Below are 22,379 nucleotides of genomic sequence, written 5' to 3' on the forward strand. Positions count from 1 at the left end.
CTACAGAAAACAAACAAACAAACAAACAAACAAAACCCCCACATTTTAATAAAACCCTTTGTATTTGGTGGAAATATTTTCTCTATGTTCAGTTTTGTGATTTTCAACTATAAGAGGACTTCCAGACTTGCTGTCTAAGATTAAATGTAGCATGAGTGTCACTTGAAATTAAATAGTTTTTCAAAATTTGGCCTGCTTAATCAAGTGATATAAGGCAACTTTGTTTGTCCCTACCCCTAAGAAAGTGGTATTTTAAGAAATGGTATTTTTACAATGGTTTTTGAAGAAATGCCAAGATGTGCAGAAAGAAAGAGGAAGGCTCTGAGACTAAACAAGAAGTTATCTGCATGAAGTCATCCTGAAGACAGTGGATTGCCAAACTGAGCAATGCAATAGCGCTTGGTTTATTTAACTTCCCTTTGATTTTCCAGACAATGGTGAGTTACTGAGTGGGAGGAGTAAAAGGCACCTTTAACTATGATCCATGTGCTGTCTTCAAAATGAAAGGTGGAAACCCAGAGCTTGATGCCAGCTCTGGAGAGGTTTTTGCTGCTTTGAGCCAGTGCAATCCTACCCATCGCCAGCGCAATGCATCCCTCTCCTTCCAGATGCATCTCCCTCTGGCAGAGCAGACTTGCTACTGCGAGTCAGACTGCCTCGACAGCCCCGAGTCCTCTGCAAGCTGCAAAAAACCTTTCATTTCCACATCAAGGGCCCCTCCTGAAAACCTGCACTCCTGTCTTCTCTGCCACACTGTGCAATGGAATACTGCCAAGGATTACCAGGACAGCATTGTCAAGTTTTTATGCCGTGTATTTGCAAGTTATTATGTTTGCCATTTATTTTCACGGTTTTATTGCTCAACATGTGAGCATTTGTATGAGATTAAAAACTTCAGGGGGTTTCAAGACATTTGGCTCCTCAACAAACCACTAGTTTATGCAGGTTCCTCCGCATAAGAGCAGCAATAAGTCTTTGAAAACCCAAGAGAAAATCAAAATCACCATTTTCATATTTTTTGTATTAACAAGAAGAGTACTCTTGTTATTATTCCTTAAAAAAATGTTGGTCTCTATTTGACATTCCTGTGCTCTGAGAGCAGCAATTTGCAGACTTTATCAGGTCTGGGTTCAGCTGCAAGCTGAGACAGGCATTGCTGCCCTTTGCTGCACTGCACCGTTCAAGCCTGATGGAAAGCCCATTGATGTCTCTTTAAGAGCTGGACTTTCAGTTAATTGTAGCCTTTATTTAAAGATACAACTTCTCTTTCAAAACCTCTGCAGCAGGAAACTGGTGTTTTCTAACTGCCTGGTTAGCTTCCGACCTGCAAATCTTTTCTATGTACAGCACTAATGATACATTTATCCTTGGCCTGGATCAACACATCCTGAGGACCGGCAACATCCAGTTCCTGCTCTTTACCCATGAGAAAGTGACCCACTCTCTCAGTATGGGATAAAACCTTTTCATCTGCCATAAATTAAGGACAGACTCTTGCTCACTTAGCAGGTCACAATTTTCACATGGAAATGCACACACACTTGTATCTATCCATTGAATAGTATTTGCTTGTGCAAAAAGGAGGTGAGGAAATCTCTGGGTTTGGGGCGTGGACATTGGTCTTTGGGGCTTTGAGGGGTGATGAGCTATCTTTGCATCTTAATTTTTCAGTATTATCAACTTTTTCCTGTTTGAGAATCACACTGACACTTACCATAAATCTTCTCCCAGCTGGGTTAAGTTTGAGGAACTAGTAAAACCTGAATCCAAATTTCCTTGGCAGGTTCATGACTATATTTCATGTTCTACTTAAAAAATAGAATGAACAAGACACATATTTAGCTGAACTGCTTGCAGTGAGATACATGGGTATCAGTATTTTTTTAGGTGCCACTGTAAACGCATCTTATTCAAATATTACAACAGATCCAAAACAACAGGATTTACTTTATTATTATTATTATTATTATTACCACTCTGTATTCTTAGATTTTTCAACAAAAACCTTGTACAAAAACTTAAAAGTGCAGTGTGTCAAAGCATCACATTGGCCTAGGAAATTGCTCAGCAATGCTCAGCAATTGCTCAGCACTGAAAGCTGTCATCAGTGTTTTCAACACTGGCATCAGAAGGAGCCAGTCACTACCTATATATTTCTTTTGGATTCAGCATTTGGTGGGAGGGAGGGAATTTAATAATGCCACCTGGCATTATTAGTCCTGGCCCAGGGTAGTCTGAAGTTTTAATGATGTTCTTCACAGAGAAACTATTAATGCATTAACGGATTTTGGGTTAAGTTCTGTCATTTCCATTTTGTCTCTTTAACCTTTGTGAGGCCCTCGCTTAGATCTTGTGTGTGATACAAGGCTCTTGTTTTAGCAGAACAACAAGGGAAAAAGTCCAATCCATGCAAATCCCAAGTCCTGCTATCACTAAAAAACAAATGAGAATTTTTTTAAAGAAAATCTGAAGTTGCACTATCTCTACCCACTGTTTCTTTTTCAGATCCCATCTGGTAATGTCTTTCCTCTGTAGTTATAGCCCAAGCATGATGCATATTTGCCAAAGGCCATTAACACATCACTTCTAAAATAGCCACTCCTCAATGTTCTACTGTTTGCACTTTAGTTTCTTAACTCTGTAGGACACCTGAAACTCTAATGAAAATCTGTGTCATTCAGCGTTATTATTTTGAAATTCAAGTTCAGTAATCAAAGCAAAAATTGAGAACAATTTCTAGCTATTAAAAATTGATTTTGGCAGTTAACCACATACATATAGTTTCTGTTGAAGTTAGCAATAATTCTGCTGCCACTTGTGAGCAGAACTTCCTAGTTTACTTGGTAGCCACTGTAAGAGCTTGGTTTTCACCATACACACCCAAACCTCAAGATCTTTGTTTCACAGGGCCAGTGTTAACATCTTGCTTTCAATATGGGGGGAAAAAAAAAAAAAAAAAAAAAGCGCCAACGGTTCCTGTCTGATTTTGCTTATTACACTAACATGCAACACAAAAATGTTAATATATTGCAGTTTTCATTCCTCTCCCCAAAGAAATACCGTGAAATAACTCCCATTGGACATGAGGAAAATGGCTTGTTTGTTTTTGAAGAGCAGTTTGCATTTACCACATTTCTAACCGTGATATTCCAATCAGCATGAAGGAGCACATGAACTTTGTACCACTGAAGGCAGAGTTTAGTGAATGGGATAGAGAATGCAAGCAAGGGCTCTGGCATTGCTGTTTCACTATACAGGGGATATAATCCACTTCCCAGCTGCAGCTGTCACTGGAACAGTCTGTTTCCCACCCCAGTCAGATTTTGTCTCTGATAAATTGCGTGCATTTGTCACCGCTCCGTGTCCAGCCACAGCACAGCAGTCCCAAAACACGTAGGTCTAATATGCTAGGACAGCGCAGGCAACTGAGAAGCTGCATCTCTCCAGGGAGGAGTTCGCGTTTAGCCCATAAATTTGCTACGTTAAAATTTACACCAGCGCCACCGAGGGGCACGGAAATGTCAGCAGAGATTGCGGTGACCCGTACTTGCAGGGCACGTCGGAGGGCGCCGACACAGCCGAGGAAGCAGGGGGCGATGGCTGCACGCACTGGGACAAGACAGTTCCCCTGGTGTCACACAGGAGCCTCTGTTCCCATGGGGAATCTCCTGCGCCCCGGAGCGGGACGGCTCCTGACGGGCGAGGGCGGCTTGAAACCCCGAGCTGCCGCTTCAATTATTTTGTCCGGTCTCCGACCAGGTAGGAGCGGACCAGAAGGCAACGGTGAATCTGAAACTCATCTTTGTCCACGGCCCTTTGCCACCCACTTTGCCCCAGGCAATTGCCGAGCAACATGGATCCCAGTTTGGTCGCAGCTGGAGCACAAGGCAGCGGGGAGCATTTCCCACTGGAAGGGCCTCAAGCAGTCGTGCCAATGGTCTGTGAGCAGGATGGGGAATGGGGTCAGCGTGCCCAGGAATTGCTTCTTCAGCACTTCCTAGGGATGACACGCTTGCCCTTCTGCTACAGATGAAGGACCTTTATCTCACATCTTCTTTGCTCTGGAAGGATTGTGTCTGAGGAGGCTCAGAGCTGGGTTTGCCTCTTTTGGGAATGGCAGTATTAGAGCTGACTAAAATTTACCACGTCATAACCCCTAGGTGGCTTCTGAGCCCCTCTGCAGTGAGTCTCTGCTTTATTGTAGTCCCCCTCCTGCTTGTACCTGTATCTTAGAAAACAGGTATCCTCATTCTGTAATCAGCTTGCTTTTTTTTTTTTCTTTTTTCTTTTTTCTTTTTTTGTTTTGGGGGGGTGGGGGGGTGGGGAGGGGTAGGTTTGTTGTTGTGGGGTTTTTTTTCTTTTTTTTCCCCCCTGGTTTGGTTTGAGGTTTTTTTTGTTTGGTTGGTTGGGTGTGTTTTTCCCCAAGGGAGCCCTCATTTGAATCATTAAGGCTTATCCTCCCTTGGTCTCTTGTTCAGTTCCTTTTCCTTGGACCCAATGCTGAGCCTTGCTCTCCAGATTCTCCTGGTAGTTCAGGTTTCAGGAGGCTACAGTGCAAGGATGGACAAAATTCAAGTTACAATAAAAACAACACAGAATGCCCAGGCCAGGATTTACAGATCAAGTCAGATTCAGAAGGTGCAGCTGTAGACAACGGCATACATCTTTTTGTACAACGCTAACAGCACGTGGAGCCAAATATTTCCAGAGTCACCTCTCACTATCCCTGTGAGCACCCTTGCTCACACAGGACCCTCTGCCCTGAGCTAGCTCCATCATTCCTTCTGCCTGTCTTCAGCGTCAGCAGTGCTTTCTTTGCATTTCCACCAGAAGGTGGCATTATTAAACTCCGCTGGACCTGAGAGCCATTCGTGCTTAAAGCAGGGCGCCTCAGTCAAGCAAGTGGAGTCACTGATGAGCAAGTACAGAGTGTAAAAAAATACGTTTATGAATAGTAAGAAAAGATTCATCACTACATTGTGCTGGTGGAAGAAACGTCAGTTTCTCTGAGGTTTTATTTATTTGTTTGTGAGCAAATGAAAGTCTGTGGATGTAAAATTAACTACAGGCAGCTTCACCAACAATTCACAAAGCACATCAGAATGTCCTGTGAATCACAAAGGTGACAGAGATGCTCCAATGAAAACCTTCTGTTGTGCCTGTCACAGTTTTATTTTAGTGTCCTGAGTGATTTTCCTTGCTACTAAAGGTGAACTGAATATTGTATAAATTGGCTGAACAGCCCTTGCAATGAAGCAGCTTTTCCGTGCCTGGGCCTTAGTAAACATAGAAAGATTAGTAATCGGTAAGATCAAGCCTTAGCTCCTTCTCACTCTCAATCCTCTGCAAATACTTTAGTTTTTTTAACTAGCCTCCTTTATATTACATCTGCCGTGGTGTCAGGAGACACTTTGAAGATGTAGGCGTTTAGGATAAGGACAGTCATTTAATAAGCTTTTAAAGGCTACCAGCAACTGAAGTGTTGGTGACTTGAGGGCACCAGAACAGAACACAAAGCTTTTACGCAACATCTGTATCTAAACTCATCATGATAAACAACAAAGTGGCCTGAGAACACTTCTGCTATTCACCACTGCCTTGCCTTTTTTTTTTTTTTTTTTTTTTTTTCCTTCAGAAATACCAGCTTTTAACAGGACCTCATAGTGATGATTAGATGATGGCTGAGACATTTAGGAGGGGGAAAAAAAAAAAACCTCAGGTATCAACTACTTCTCAGAGCAGAAACAGCCCAAATTTCTTACCCACCTGTAGAAACAGCTTGGTAATATTTAACAGTTCACTGAACATGACCAAGAAAGCTCCCTGCTTTGCCATTTCACATTTAAGAAGAATAAAACTCATGTTTTTTGCATCAGTGATTTTTAAGTAAAATTCAGCATACAAAATTGCTATTTCTGTCTGTCTTTTTTTTTTTTTTTTTTTTTTTTTTTTTTTTTTTTTTTTTTTTTTTTTTTTTTAATGAGGCGTTCTGTCTCAGCTTTGCAAGCAGAGCATGTAGAAAAAAAGCAAATGTGGCTAAGGGAAAGGATGACTGACACCATTCACAGAATCACCAGTGGATACAAATAGCAGAACGCACAGGGCTGGTCCACCGAAAGAAAAAAAGAGGAGGGGAATTGCAGCTTAGCATTGAACAAGGAAAAGATGGTTTTGGCTTAAATAATTTCCTTGTCAGCACAAGCAGGTATATTAGCCAAAGGGAATTGGTGCATTCAAAAAGATTGAAGCAAATTGTGAGTGAATCATCTGAGAAACAACAATAGTGGTTGTCCCTAAAACTAGGAAATTATTCACTTCCTTTTTTAAGTTCTCTCTCAGATTGCTCTCAGTTTTGCTGCAAGAAATTTGGAGTACATTAAAGATTACAAAGAAAGGAACTGGAAGCACAAAAACTGCTGACAAGGAAGGATGGGAGCTACAGATTTGCAAACTGTGTTCCAAATTCACCTGAATTGCAAAAGAAGAACCCCACAAGGCCAGACCATGAACAAGGGAGCTGGCCACCTGATGAAGAGGATGGTTTGATGAGAAAGGTAAATGTTTGTCCGTCTGTGACTTTGGCAGCCTGGATCCTGCACCGATCCACACAATCAATCAAAATACTAATTCTTGCAATACTCATCCCTTTTTATTTACTGTTATCTGCTTCTCTCGTGGCCAGCCTCTTCCAAATGAGGACTTGTCTGAATCATCTGTCCGTGGCCAGCACTGAGATCAGACAGAATGGATGGTGCACGGGCAAATCAGTGGTAAGTATCTCACAGCCTAGTTAGTGGGTTAGGAAAATGTCTATCTCCAGTCCTTCCTTGGGAAAGACTCCTATGCCTCCTGTAAAATGGCAAATTAATGATAAGACTTCCCATAAAAGATGGGAGCGGCTGAGATAATATTTTGGTGAGAATCAAAGTTTTTTATGGTATGGGATTTTTCCACATTTTGCTTTTATTAAGTTCCTTCCTGTTGTATTTACTGTGCCATCCCATATGAAAGGTTCATCTCCTTCCAGTCAGACCAATCAGGTTTGGTCCACCTTTGAGTACTCGTGATTTATTTGGTCAGTGCCACATATCCTAATACCATTTAGTAAAGAGGTAAAATGACTTTTCTTTTCTTCCTCTGCAAAACCTTTAATTTTACAGAAACATCACTGAGAATGCTTCCCCCTTTCCCCAGAATCTTGCCAACTCCTGCTTTTCTCCTTTTCTTAGACTCTGCCACATTCTCCATGAAGCATCTGAAAAAAACAGGCTGCCATGTGTTACAAGGGGACCTCAGAGCTCCCCTACTGAAGCCTACAGTTATACTCAGTCCCTGCCACTCTTCTTTCTCTCCAAGCAATTGCAGGACCTGCATTCACAACACCTTTCCTCTATTTTCTGCATTGTCTCATTTGCTCAGAGATTTTTTTTTTTTCCTCCTGTTTTCTCTCCAGTTTTCCTTGCAGGTTCTCCCAGAAACTCTGTTCATTGGTAAGCCATCAGAAAGTATTTCAGGATTCATTCTCATTCTCCTGATTTTCATGAACTGGCAGATATATTTTTTTAATCTTAATTTTCTCAAGTTCACACATTGTAAGTTTTCAGCATGTGTAGCTGCAACCATTTTTCTCTTTTTTTGTGGCTGAGCGTTCCTCTTTCTGCAGAAACACTCTTGCTCAGTCTCCTCACAAAGACAGCTCTTCCCATTCAGCGATTTAGCATGAAGTGAGTTGGTATTATGGCAGGTGCATTTGCTACTCAAAAGCCTTCCAAAGAAGGACTGGGGAAAAGGCACAGTGCCAGGTAGGTGTTTTGCTCAGGCTAATGCCATATGGATTATTCTAAACTGGAATTCACATGGCTGCAGACTTTTCCCTGCTGACAATATGCCTGAAAGATCAAAAGCATATCTGAAGTGTGGCCTGTGTGCTAAGGACAGGTCTTGAAAGACTGCTGATGATAGTCAATACATCTTACAAAATGTTGCTGCTGATGGGAAATCATTCCTTGACTGAACAGGATTCTTTCAGGTCGAAGAGATTTAATATCTGGATTCAGTTCTATTCACCTATTCATCTGGAAATCAAGAATAATCATCACTGGTGAAGTTCAAAAAAGATACCTAGTCTGATAGAGCTGAAAATAATGAGTGGGACAGGATAACCATGCAGATGCATGGTGTTTTGTTGAGGAGAAAAAATTTACAGCCAGGACTAAGAAACATCAGTGTCTAAGAGAGCATTGTAAAGAGCAAGAGGTGGTTTTTTTCCTGAAAAGCATGTACTCAAAGAAAAATTTTCTGTTATATTTACTGTGGCTGAAGAGCTGAACTTGTGGCCCTAGTGCAACAACACGTCAGAGAAGAGATTATTGAGGTCCTTACAGAGACAAAAGAATAACAAAAGGAACAGCTTCTGGTTTCTGTGAGCAGAGGTGATGAAATGGGTACAGTGTCATCTGCTTATCTGATGTCCACATCCTTTAAGGACTGCTAGTGAACTGAAGAGGAAATGTACGTGATCTGAGGAGCAATAACCTGTACTGGAGGAACATCTCCCAGAGACTGATTTAAAAATCTCTACAGACGCAGCTTGTGAAAGATGACTGACAAGGTCCTTCCCATACAATTGTTTTATTCTGGCAAAACCTGAAACCAGTAGATCCTACATCTCATGCTGTCTTCACATCAAGCTTTTCAGCCAAACGTAAGTTAATGGGAAGTGTAGCAGTGTCAGAGGCATATAAGATAGCAGCAAATAGCATAACTGAACAAAAGCTATACCTGTGTCTAGAATAACACCAGAGAGCAAACAAGAAAACATATAATCTCTTGTAGACAGAGATGTCTGATTCTTCCTACTCTCATTATCACCTTCTGTAGATTTCTTGTTTCTGCTTCTCCTTTTGTCTTTTCAGTTTATGCTGATAAAGCAGGCTTCCCTGTTGAGAAATGGCTTGTACTTCTGCTTGGCTGGCCTTATCTGGCCAACAGAGACCAGCACCTGCCAGCTGCCAGCACAGCTGTTCTGTTGGCAGGACTCAACCATCCCGCTTGACTACCAAATGTCCTCTGTGCTCTCTTCTCCCTTCTCAGGATGCCCCAAAAGACAAAGCTCAGCTCACTCTCAAGAGAAACTCATAGGAGCTGCTGAGCTTCCCGCTGCGACAGAGCCATGGTAAACCTCAGCACTTTGCACTCTCTGCCCTTAGACCACGCACACATGTGCACATCCTACTTCTTATTCAATATTTTGACAACTGTTACATTTTGCGCTGGTCAATGGTAGGAGGTATATAAAACCTGCAACAGAAAACATCAAGCAAAAAGGTAGTGTGAACTAACATGACTTCATTACTTTTTCTAGTAAGATAAGTAGGAGTTCAGAAGATCAAACAACAGTGATTAAAAGGAGTCTTCCTTACGCTAAATCTATAGCACTTTTTTCTTCTAAAATTGCATAACGCAACTTGCAAAATTAGTTATCTGTCAGAAAGGACTAGAAACACACTTCTCACACACCCACCAAGTGCCCGCCTCCTCTCTGCTCACTACACTTTTTTTTTTTTCTGAGATTATGAAAAGAATTCAAAAAGTTGAATGAGAGCTGAGTGACGTCTTTGCCTAGTGACATCAGTTTTAATGATTGTTGGATGAGATGAAACCACTTTAACTACGTAATCAGTCTCCCAGTGGAAACTGTGTTTTTTTTTAAACTTTATAAGATGTGTTTAATTCTATTTCTGACTTAAAGGGACTATCTCTGATGAGCACTGAGGAGAGAAGTACTTGTGATAAAATCTAAGGAAGTCGAAGCTTCCGCTGAGAGATACAGCTACCTAGTGACATCTGCTTTTTACAGCTGGTGGGTATTGCTGTGTGGGTCGCACCTCCCTGGCAGAGCTACCTGAAGACAAGCGAGAGATTCTGCACCCTTAGAGCAAAGAAGCTTCTTCACATCATCTGAGAAGAAAGGAGGAGAAAAGGTAAAATTCAGAAAATGCAATTGCTCAAACATTTGTGTATCTTGTACATTCGTGATATGTGTGAATGTTATGCTTTTTCATTTGCCTTTTATAGCTGCTCAGGTAATTTTTTAAGGCAGTTTTAAGAATTCTTGCATCATCAGAGGTGGGTGTATTCTGTGAGCATGTGTTTTAAGTACTCAAATACATTATGCTGAACCTAGATTAGATTCAGGTATGTCTGGGTGCAGTTGCTGCAAAGCTGTTATTTCTACACCATTGATGTCAAACAGTTCTGTCCTTGTGACTTATAAATCAGACTAAATTCTTCTCTGTGTATGGAACAGAATGGAACAGAACTCTAGGCTGGAAAGGTGTCATGCTTGGGACTACACACAGTAGGTCTCAGATTAATGATAGCCAATGTTTGCTGGTATGTAGCAGCAACACAGGGCAAAGACAAATAAAGCAAAGAAACTCACTTCTCTTCTGCTTTCTATTCATAAAATTAAGACAAAGGGGAAGAACATAGCTCAGGCTTAGAGTTCTGATACGTTAAGTTAAAAAAATGCTTCTTGTGATGTGACTAGCACACAAGTAAGAACAGAGCTCAGACTCGAATTTCTGGTATGTTAGGCTAAAAGAATGATGCTGTGATGTGAATAATAGAGGGACTCATAAGTCAGCAATATATTTGCCCTGTGTCCCGCTTACGTAATTTAAAACTGTATCTGCCTATTAGAAAAGAACATATATATGAAGATGACAAATTCCTGTTACTCATTTAGTCACTGAAAACTGAAAACTCATGACAGCTTTCAGTAAATGTAACTTCATAAGAAAAATCTGATGCATGTTTATCACTGTCTTCTTATGGTGAGTGACATATGCCTGATGGGAAAGGTGGGTGAGAGTAATTCTCAAGTGCTATGAACAATGAGTTTGCTTTTTACTTTGCTCTACGTGGAACTTAACCCTCTCTGATTTGACATCTGTGGCCCACATCTTTCGTTCCCGTTTGCTTTCCTGTCGTCCATTTGAACATCCCTTTGTGCCTGACACGCAAGTTGCGCAGGGCTGCAAGGACTAAGCACGTGCGTGCTAAGGACAGTACCTTGTTCAAATGCGCACATGCATCCATCCCATAATGCTTACACAATGTCTGAGAACCTGCAGTGAGTCGTGTGCCAAGCTGCGACTCAGCCACTTGTGATTCAGGTTTGTGGAGTAACCACATGGTCTTGATGCACTGAAAGTCACTGACATTTTTATATTCTTCCCTTCTCAGAACTGGGGGAAAAAACATGAGTTCTTCAAGTACAGAGTCCCTTGAAGTTGAACACTCGACCTTTTACGAGTATTACGATAGTTATTACGATGCTCCAAAACCATGCAGCAAAGAAGGCGTCAGGAGGTTTGCCGCCTCCTTCCTACCTGTTCTGTATTCCCTGGTATTCCTGGTCGGGCTCACTGGAAACATTCTGGTCATCGTGGTCCTCTTCAAATACAAGAGGCTGAAGAGCATGACCGATGTGTACCTGCTAAACCTCGCCATCTCAGATTTGCTCTTCGTTTTATCCTTGCCCTTCTGGTCTTATTTCACAATAGACCAGTGGGTTTTTGGAACTCCCTGGTGTAAAATCATTTCATGGATCTACCTGGTCGGGTTTTACAGTGGGATATTTTTTATTATGCTGATGAGCATAGACAGATACCTGGCAATTGTTCGTGCAGTGTTTTCCTTGAAAGCAAGGACTGCCTTCCACGGCTTGATTACTAGCTTTGTTGTATGGCTAGTAGCTCTTTCAGCTTCAGTGCCCGAGCTTGTATTTAGAGAGTCTTTTAATGAGCAAAATTATACTACCTGCAAGACAAGATTTCCAGGCAATATCACAACATGGAGGCTTTTTTCCACTTTGGAAATCAACATTTTAGGGCTCCTAATCCCTTTTATAATTATGACATTTTGCTACTCCATGATCATTAAAACATTAATTCACTGCAGAAATGACAAAAAGAATAAGGCTGTGAAGATGATTTTTGTTGTCATGATCGTGTTTTTCTGTTTCTGGACCCCCTACAACATCGTTATTTTCTTACAACTGCTGGAATTTATTGGAGTCATTAAAGACTGTCAAGTGAGCCGGAGTCTGGACTATGCTTTCCAGGTTACAGAAATCCTCGGCCTTTTTCACTGTTGCCTCAATCCAGTCATCTACTTCTTCATGGGGGAGAAGTTTAAGAAGTACCTGAAGATGCTCTTTAAGAACTGGCAGTTACCTGGGTATTTCTGCAAGTGGTGTGGAGTTCACATCACGTACCACACTGAATCTACCAGTTCATTCCACACGCAGTCTACAGGGGACCAAGACGCTCTGTAACGCATTTCAGACCAGCCACCGAACTCAGCAGCAAGCAAACTGACAACAGCAGGAACTTTGAAAAGAAGGAACTTTGAAAAGCTAAGCAAACGCAGACACATTTAACAATAAGCTAGTGTCAGATAATTACTTACTTCAGCTTTATTTGTGCCTCTAGATTTTCTGAGTATTATGATAGAAGGTATCCCAAATGTGGAACATAGGAGACGGACATGCAAGGTTTCTCCGCTGTGATTACAAATCACGGCTCAGCTCTGTGCAAAGAACTGCATTGCTTGGCTTCTTTTTCACCAGCATCAAGACATTGGCCTGCACGGAGGGGCAGACGTGAGACAGCACCTTGGCATCAGCACGTGCACTTGGAAAACATATCCATGTATTCAAGAAGGATAATTATAACCATACCTTTTTATTCTGCAGTTGATCCACGTAGGACTTGTTCACTTGTCACTCTCAGGCAGCTATTAGCAGTACCTGCTACTTTTAAATGTTTCATTTCAGGGGGGAGGATAGACCCCCGTCTTAAAGAAAAAGGACAAAATATACTCTCTATGTGCACAAAGACAAAGCAAAGCCATTACTTTTCATTGTAGGTGCATTTTCTCTCAGGTTGACATATATGTCTATATGTAGGTGTATATATAGGCATTTTGAATTACTTTATCACAGTAATTCAGGACAGCAATTCTGTATTTTAATTAACATAGAAAATGTTTTGAATATTTTTGAATAAAAGTGTTTTAAAAAACTTATTTTCCAGCATGCGTGAATAAATTTGAAGCATCTTGGTTAAAAGCATATATGTTAAAATGAATGCCCTTTCTTCCAAGAGTACTTAACCCCAAGACTCAATTTTCATTCACTGGAGATGTATCTGGCAAAACAAAAGAAAAGTAAAAACAGAGATTGTGTAGAAATGGTCCGTCATAACTTAGAAACCACACACAGAATCCTTGCATTTGATAACAACAAAATGCAGTGTGATACCCTAGTAGCCACTCACAGGATATTAATCAGAGATCTCTAACAGGAAGGAAACCCGCACAGCAGTGTTTAGATTTTGGCACAAAAATTATTTTAAAAGAGGCAAAAAATCATGGGGTGGCAGACAAATTAAGAGTTGAAAAATATGTATTAGAAGACATTTCTCGTGTGTCTTTTTGCTGGACAACAACAATTCCGATTACTTATTATAAACCTGATGAATTATTTTCTTACACTGTGAATAATAAAGTGTCTGCTCAGCATTCAGCCAAGGCTGCAAAGAGCAAACAAGGCATTAAAATGCATCAGGAAAGGGCTGAAGAAGAAATGTAAAAATACTGTAGTGCTATTGAACTCATCACTCTAAATGAGAGACATAAGTGGAAGCTCATCTCCATGTGACCTCTCTTATGATTCAAGACTGAAAATAAAATGGAGTACACTTAAATCTCACACACATATCCGTCATAATTTTAGGAATCCACTACCATTTCCAGTTTGCTGAGAATGACAAGCAAGGATCTGCATGAATGTAGATAGTAATAACAGCTGCGGAAGACATTACTCAAAGTAAGAAAGAGCCTTTATTTCTGAGACTATAAATTCTTACTACTCAAAACCTTAGAAGCCACCGCGTAAACCACTTGGGAAAAACTGATAGAGTGGGTTATGCCATCCATCATCCTTTTTGAAAAGGAAAAGGAAGACAAAATTCAAGTGTGAGGTGCTTCAAATTCTCACAGATGTCTGTGAAGCTATCATAATATCCCAAGGGGGCATGGGCACATCATCCTCACAGATGTTGATGCTGATAGCAGAGGCACTGTGAACTGCTCAGCTGTGAACTTGTCTGGTGCACAGACTAACCTGGAAGCCAGACAGCTTCTTTCTTCTTCATCCTACTCTGAGCCCTCTAGTCAGCAAGAACGGTCCTTGTTTTCCAGACTAAGGGAAAGGCTGCCTGTGCTGACCTGGCAAAAATGATGGTCAAAAAGGAACAAGCAAGATGTAGGCTCTTGACAGCTGTAATGTAAGAGAAGTCCAGGGCGAAGAGTGGTATCAGGGGATGGCGTGCAGGCTGGTCCAGGTCTGTACAAACTCTGTGGTGAGGGAGGATGCTGAATCTGGTCATGCATGGAAATAATGGGGTGCACCCCGTGACCATGCAGCAATGCCACAAACAGAGCAAGCGTGGAGCCCCTCTCCCACACAAACCTCAGATGTGCCTCATGTCACTGCTCGGCTTTGTGCCCCACAGTCTGTGCACATTTCCCTTAGGGCAGAGCGTGCCTGGTGCAGCCAGAACTCCACCCAGGTGAATGCTGTCTTGCTCCTCTGTGCCAAATAGCCTCTTCTAGCTCTCCCAGTAATATTCACACCTGCTCAACGCATGTGCTGGATGAGCAACTGAGCTGAAAGCTGTGCTCTGAGCAGCTTGGCTGCACTGGGTGCAAGGAGGAGCTCATGTTAAATTGACGGGTTCAGGAATTCGGGTCCTGGGGCTGGAGCTCACTGAACATGGGTGGCTTCCTCCTCTGTCACCTGAACAAGCCCCCTGCCCCCATGCAGCAAGCTGCAGGGGACAATGCCACTCCTCTTTTGAGAGAGGGCTTTGAAATCCGCTGATGAGAAAGGACGAGATAATAGTACCAATACAGACAAAAATAAAATAGGGATTTTCAAAATGTCACTTGACAAAGGCGTTATTTTAGCTGAACAAAAGTTTCCAGCAATGAAGAACATATGTATAAACCCACTGAACCGTGAAAGAGAATGGATAGACATTTGAGTGAAGCAAAGGTGACTCATACTTAAAGGCACATTGTTACATCAAGGTTACATCAAGGTTCCTCAGAAGGCCACCCTGCATCCTCTCTTAAGTTATGCTACGCAGCCACAGAAAGGTAGACGATGGGGGAAATTAGCTAATTCGATTAAATACAAATAATGATGAAAAGATAACAAGCTGATTGCTTTTCATAGTGCGCTTAGGCCACCACAGTTGCTCCCTAAACAAAAAGCTGAATTACGTATTTACTCTGGAGGACAGCTTTACCCCTTTTAATAGTGCAGAAGTAGCATAGGGGTCAGCAGCCTGCTCCCAGTCAACCTGTTCCTCTCACTCTTAAGGCCAGTGGGGAATTGCAATTCTCTTTCCTAGACTGCTTGTCACTGTCCCAGCTCTGCACACCTGCCCTGAAGGAGAGTACATTTCCACAAGGCACCATAGTGCTCCTCTGTTACCAGAATGCAGGGATTTACATCACACATTTTCCTTCAAGAGCTCTTAATTCTTTGCAGTTTTATCCAACATCTCTCAACACAAACAGAGACCAACCTCATCACATCCTACCTCTTATGCCAACATCTCCATCTGACTTGACTTACAGTTAGAAATCAAGGGCCATTTAGTAATGTCAATAAATATAACCATTAAAATAGTGCTTAAGGCAATGCCTACTGAAAGTTCAACTTTGCTACTCCAGTCATGAAAGGAGGAGACTGGAAATTATACAATAGTGGTGAGATTTGTAGCATTTGTGTAACTGATAAGACCATTCAAAGGAGAAAGAATGGTGATTGTATGTGCAATCTACTGTGACACAGCAATGATATACCTAAGTGCCAATGGAGAAATCAGTCCTAAAGCAGTGAGCCCTACCACTGAGGAGACAACAAGTTAGAAGCTCCCAGGATGATTTTCTTTTTCACAGTCATCACAGCAGCAACATCCATCACGAAAACTAACAAAATCCCATCTTATGGGACAGTCATTGAGTCAAAGACACTTCTCACAGAAATGAAGCTCAAAAACAAAGAAGCTCTTTATCTGTTCCAGGCCAACAAAATCAAGTCCTCTGTGTTAATGCAGCCTAAATACATGATTGATCACTGGATCACACTCCTTTAGTTTTTGTAATTTTTTAAATTCCTTTTTATTTTTCAAGTCATCTTTGAAGGGTTCAAGTTTCTCTGGGTTTTAATTTCTTGTTTCAAAACAAGTACCAGAACACATCCAGTATAAGTAGTTCTGTAACTGCATAATGCAAGCTCTTTGTGAATTCAAGTGTTGCAAAATGAAACTACTAAGGCACTAAGATTTTTTTTTTTTAATTCCAAGATGTTTGCTTGCTTGCATTTAACAAAATGGTAAGTAATAAAGAATCTGATCTGCAAGAATCTGATCTTTTTCCACAGATATGAAACACTCATAAAAAGTACTCTTGGTGATTGATGCTAGCAACATGTAAGACAACAGAGACTGAAAGGAGATTGACATTAGTAAATGCGCTCTTCTTCTCAAGAGAGACTAGTGGCATTTAATCAGCATTTTCCAAGAAGGTCCAAGCAGCCAAGTTCAGGAAGAGATTTTTGTATCTGAGATAGTGATTGGAACAATGGGTGGACATCCACGCATGAAAAGCATATTTGTCTCTTTTGCACTCCTTAAAGAACCTCCACAGAAGTACTGTGGTTTGGGCAGGACAGTGGAAGAGAGGGGCCCTCCCTGGCACTTAACCTGTCACCATTACTCACAGAGAGAGCAGTACTGGCTCATAGTAACACAAAAGCATCCTAATCAAAGTGAGGAAAGACCACAACACATCTCTGTACTTGCTTATAAATGGTAAACTGAAATTTGACCACAAGCAACACCATGACCGCAGACTGAGCGAGCTGCCTTTTCTGCTATCAAAGTATGTCGGAAAGCTGCAAAAAGAGCATAGAAGGAATATAAGGATGGATTTTGCTGTTGCTTATGCCCTTTTTGCTCATTCACTAGCACTGGGAATGGAAAGAAAATATGTCTGGTTGACCGCAGGGAGCAATGATGTGTTCTGCAGGCCCTGCAGACAAACAGCGTGGAGAAGCCGCAGGGAACAGGTGCGCCCTTGCTATCAAGAATCTTGCTTACACTTTCTAGAACAGCAAAACACATAGTATGAGGTGTCACAAAACTGTGCAGTCCTATAGAGAAGAGGATGAAGGATTTACAAAAGGAAAGATTCTGGCTGTTTTCTCCTCAGTTCTGCTTTACCAGCCCATCCTTGCATAATGCAGGCCACTGCTCTCTTCCTCTCCTCAGAATATTAGGGAACCTCCGAAATCTCCCACGGGAAGGTTGATGCCTGTCTGCTGCTGCTCTGGCATTCTGCACAAACCTCACACAGCACCACCTCATCTCCACAGTCACATGGAGTCAATCCCTTCACTTCCTTGCTCTCTTCAGCTCACTTTCTCTGCATGCAGAGGTCACGCAGTGGGAAGCCTGTCTTGTCACGACACCACAGAGTTTTGCTTTTGACAAGACAGTTTCATTAAGACGTCCCTGCTCATTGCAGGGGAGTTTGACTGCATGACCTTTAAAGGTCCCTTCCAACCCAAACACTTCTATGATTCTATGACAATATGGAAAGGGCAGATTTTTGACGGCAGGTGCGCTGGCTAATGATAAAGACTTTTTAGCTTAAAATTTCCTCTGCATTTTCATTTCATCTTCACATTAAAATTATTTTAGAATAAGCCAAGCCTATTTGCAACATCACTGCAATAAAGTATTTTGTTTATTATGCTCTGAACTCTTATAATTTTATTCTGATGAGGGAAATAATTTCAGAAGTCCTCATGTAACCAAAATTGTAGGGAAAAAAAAAAAATCAAGGATTTGTCTTATTTAACACTTTTAAACAGCTTAAATAGGATAAATCTACCACATTGCTAAATAAATAGCTTATTACACACATCCACACGAATGTACCAGAATTTAGGTAAAAACCTAGCATTAGAAGCAAAACTTCAGTGAACGGATGAGTGCTGAAGACTACTGGAACAAAAATACGGATTTTTTTCTGTGGTTTTTTTTTTTTTTTTTAATCTACTGCTACTGTCTAGAGTGTAAAAGACTGCAGCATTTTATAGATTCTATCAACATGAGACTATGTGAATAAAATTTAAACAATCAAACATCATTATTAGCATTTATGAAAGGTCAGTTCTTAAGTGGTAACTACTGTTTGCGTCAGAGACTGAGAAAGCAAGGTTAATACTGGCTACACAAGGTCCTGCCAAATTTTAATTTGCATTTGGGTTTTTTTAAATTGCAGGAATGGGTTTGCACAGAGGCAGAGCAACTATTAATAGTGTCAGAAAAAGACGGGAAGAAAAAAAGTCCACCTTTTCTCTAAGCTAATTCACAATGAAGACCTCATCATAATATGATACAACTGAATGTGACGTGAATTTTCAGGAGGGCACATGCCAAATTCTTGAATTGTCATACCAGCATAATTCAGTGGGTATATAGAGGCTTCCAGATTCCTGGAGAAATGTAAAAAAACCCTCTACAATTGTCAACTAATTGTACAGAGATAACTGTGGAAGAGCTGATACTGCCCAACAACAGAGCAAATACGTAGCTAGTATCAATGTTAATTTTAGGGACACCTAAAAACATCTACCATGTTTTCTAGACCTGAGGCCACAAGTTTCCACAAAGTTACTGCTTTTGCAAAAGCAAAATGAAAGTTGCAAAATTCACAGTAAAAAAAAAAAAAAACAAACAGTAACAGAGTAAAAAAAGGAAATAAATAATAATAATAAAAAACTGGTGAGATCCTTCACAGGAAAAGCCACAGCTGCCTGGTCAGGGAATGGCGCGAGGTGTCGGTGTACTCCAAGAGCAGCGGCTGAGGAGCCGGTAGGCGAGACCTCGTACAGACTCAGCAGCCAGGCTTTACATTTGAATGAAAGTGAGTTCCTCCTTTGTGACTGCAAATGCAGAGTCCCATACACACAGACTGTGGTGCACCGGGGCAGAATGTAATTGGAACCAGTTTTATTTGTGCAGATAATGGTCAAGTTTAGGAAAAAACCCCATGTTTTATTAACACCACCTTACTAAATGCCCTCCACTGTCTGCACTGGCTTCCTTATCATGGTGGTGCAGACTTTAACCAGGCACAAGTAACCTAGCCATGCCCATCAGTATCTCAATCTGAGTTAATATACCCAAAACAGACTGCAGTACCCTCGTCCTACACTTCTCCCTGCAAATAAACAAACTAAATCTGTTGAGGTTCAACTTTTAGCTTTGCAAGGGATGTCGGTCAATTTGAGTCTTGCATTTGCCACATGGAAATCAAAAGTCTGCCCTCCTTTGTAAAACAAGGCATTTTGGAGATGAAAAGTACTGCAATTAGATAGTATTAGAGAAACAAAAATCTATGTATTAATTGCTAGATTCCTTGCTTTGTCTCAAGACATCAAGAACCATGCACTCTAATTTACTCACACCCCAGAAAGTTTCACCTCCTTCCCCAGAAGATGAAAACAACTTCATAGTGCATTATTCTAAACACAGGTCTTGGTTTTGAGCAATTTCTTCCCAACATTTCTCAGTCAATGGGAGATTGTCCTGAATCATGAAGGTTTGAAGACTAAACCCCTTTTAACTTGCTTGCCCAATTTACTTGAGGTTTTGACATTTGTAATCAGCAGGGGGTTTCACCAATTTGCATGAAGACACTAAAACAAGTAACAGGAAAAAACAAAGAACTTCACAAGAAAGGACAGGAACGTTCTTTCAAAGCCAAACCAGCATCACAATTTTTCATCAAAAGGTCAACAAATCAGCAATCTCTCAATCTTCCATAGAATGGAAGCATCAACTATGGAGCACCAACCAAGGCTGTTGAACAGAGATTATACTTATATATATATAATTTTAAATTATTTCAATTGCTGTACTCCAGTTTGCCTTCCAGAGTGTGAACTTCAGAGTTTTGGGGTGTCATTTTTGCAAATTGAGTCATGGCAAGCGAGCAGCTGAATCAGCAGTCAAAGCCACGTCTCTTGTACTGAAAAGAGCTTAAAAGCACTGAAATTCCAGCTCAACTTTGTACAAAGAAAAGACTTCACCTTAAACTTCCAGGTGCAGAAACTCAAAAGGAGATGATCAGAAATGCTCTGCTCCAAAAGATGATACTGAGCTAGATGGACCTTAGGCAAACTCAGTGCCATTATTCTTATACAAAAAACCCCAAAGTTCTATTAAATGAGAAAAAGAGAACATGCAACAAAAAAACATGAGCTGACCTCTGTATATTTTTAAAGTCCTCAGCTTCTGAGATGAAAGAGTTCTTGTGAGCTGTGCCAAATCCTTAACCAATTCAAAGAGAGGAGAAACCTTGGGAATCTCTGAATGTTCTTTCACCCACTTTGCAGGACAAGTACAACAGCATGGTTATGTATCCAAAGAGGGTGCTTGCTCACCAGCAACCACAGTGAAAGCAAACAAGGCATCATTAAACCTATCACTTTGTGAACTGAAAACAGGTGATGCCTATCAATGACTGACAAAACCAGCCTGGTTTCTACTCGCTCGGATAAAATGAAAGACAAGACAGTGACGAGCAGGTGGGGAGAAAGTACCAACAGAGCTGGTACTGACGGGCATTCCCCATCTTGTGGTTAGGCAAATTTTTATTAGGATTTATTAGGATTAATTTTCCCCACATTGCACATCAAGCCAGGAGAGCTGAACCTTCACTACAGTTCACCTCCCTTCTTTCATGTAAAAATTCTCTGTCTGTAGCTAAGAAATCTGCAAACTACAGAGTTCAGAGTTTGCATCTCTTTGCCAGCTTAGTGAGATGCAAGGCTACAGCCTGTAGCTGAGGTACCAGAAGGGAAATTATTTTCCTTCCCCTCTCCAATGCCAACCTGTTTTTTATAAAAAAAAAAAAAAAAAAAAAAAAAAAACCAAACAAAACAACAACAACAACAACAAACAAACAAAAAAACAGGGAAAGCAAAACCAACTCAAAACCAAAACCAAAAAAGAACCCACCCTTTACCTAACATATTGTTATGCCTTCCCCAGTCTTCACTAGGCTTCATATCCAGATCACATTTTATAACACTGAATATTCTTCTTTGCTTGTAGCTCCATAGTGCTTACAGATCCCCAGTTACAGAGCTTTGTAGTGTACCTACAGTAAGAGGAGAAACAATTTTCATGCAAGTCAAGTATGCCTGTACTGTTACCTCTTTCCAGTATCTTTGCATGCACTGAGTTTTTCAGAATTTAAGAAAAAAACCAACAAAACCACAACAAAAAGCCTCCTGGGTGATTTCAGCATAGGCAGCTTCTGCTCTTGCATCTACATTACTGGAATCTGTCCAAGTTTTCCTTATTTCCTAGAATGGGTGAAAAAGCTTAGTTTTGGGGTGGTAATGGTGGTCCCTCTTATCACAATAAGAGACATTAAGAAGAGTACAAAACTTGGATAATCCACACAGGATCTACCTTTTTTTTTTTTTTGCAGGAAGTCATGCTAACACTTTGTGAGGTCAGCATGAAGTTTTGGGTTCTTCAGCACACTGGATTTACTTATTCATTATTAGTACAGACCACATCCTAAAACTGAGGGGGGAAAAAGCAAAACAGCTTAAAAGAAAATATGTAAAGCGTATGCATGATCCAGACCCATCTCTCAGACTTTAGTCTTCCAGGAAGCCATGATGGTACAGCAGAGTGTTTCAGCATCCAGAAATAGAATTTAACATGCAGGAGACAAGATAAGAGTGCAAATTTTTCTTCTGCACAGTTTCTATCTCATTCAATTTCTGTTTGCTGTGAAAGGAGCGACTAACACTTTGAGTAAATAGAAGAAAGGTTTAAAGCTCATCAGCAGGCAAGGCCTAAGGAAGGTTAGGAGCAAGCCATCAGTTTCTTTTCCTCCTCCTCAACAGTTCAACCTGTGCTTTGGACAACCCCTTCACTCATAGCACATGAAGAACACCAGATCCCACAGCCACAAGACACAACAGCAGTTCACCTCCCAAGGCAAGTGCTTTGGACAGTGCTATTGGACAAGTCCACAGCAAGGGCAGACTTTTGGCTAAATCTAGACTAGAGATTCATAGAGTGTTCCCTCTGTACACCTGACCAAGAATAACTTGAGGAAAGGAATCTCTGAATGAAATTTGAAAGAAAGGAAACAGGCACAAGCAAGCTCAATGCACAGGTACCTTCATCCATCTTGCAAAC

At 41.0% G+C, this 22,379-nt stretch overlaps 1 protein-coding gene and 1 long non-coding RNA gene across 6 annotated transcripts; one reads left to right on the forward strand and one right to left on the reverse strand.

Moving 5' to 3' along the window:
• Window positions 1-6,703: 6,703 nt before the first annotated feature.
• Window positions 6,704-13,141, forward strand: CCR4 (C-C motif chemokine receptor 4). 3 transcript variants are annotated; one of them, XM_040086587.2, is made up of 3 exons: window positions 6,704-6,770; window positions 9,860-9,983; window positions 11,251-13,141. In XM_040086587.2, the coding sequence occupies exon 3, from the start codon at window positions 11,267-11,269 to the stop codon at window positions 12,341-12,343; it is 1,077 nt and encodes a 358-aa protein (XP_039942521.1). In that variant the 5' UTR covers window positions 6,704-6,770; window positions 9,860-9,983; window positions 11,251-11,266; the 3' UTR covers window positions 12,344-13,141. The 3 variants fall into 3 exon arrangements, with proteins under 3 accessions (XP_039942521.1, XP_039942540.1, XP_039942531.1); XM_040086606.2 differs by lacking the exon at window positions 6,704-6,770 and adding an exon at window positions 8,336-8,704; XM_040086597.2 differs by lacking the exon at window positions 6,704-6,770 and adding an exon at window positions 9,078-9,175.
• Window positions 8,103-20,537, reverse strand: LOC120763371 (uncharacterized). Of its 3 annotated transcripts, none has more exons than XR_005704084.1 (4): window positions 20,423-20,537; window positions 12,749-12,820; window positions 12,478-12,652; window positions 8,103-9,300 (listed from the first exon to the last, which is right to left on the reverse strand). It is a non-coding gene; the product is annotated as an uncharacterized LOC120763371 (long non-coding RNA). The 3 variants fall into 3 exon arrangements; XR_005704082.1 differs by having other exon boundaries at window positions 12,749-12,864; window positions 20,423-20,534; XR_005704083.1 differs by lacking the exon at window positions 8,103-9,300 and adding an exon at window positions 12,297-12,398 and having other exon boundaries at window positions 12,749-12,864; window positions 20,423-20,534.
• Between the last annotated feature and the right edge of the window lie 1,842 nt (window positions 20,538-22,379).

Source organism: Hirundo rustica, chromosome 1 (assembly GCF_015227805.2).
Source record: "Hirundo rustica isolate bHirRus1 chromosome 1, bHirRus1.pri.v3, whole genome shotgun sequence".
Lineage (NCBI taxonomy): Eukaryota > Metazoa > Chordata > Aves > Passeriformes > Hirundinidae > Hirundo > Hirundo rustica.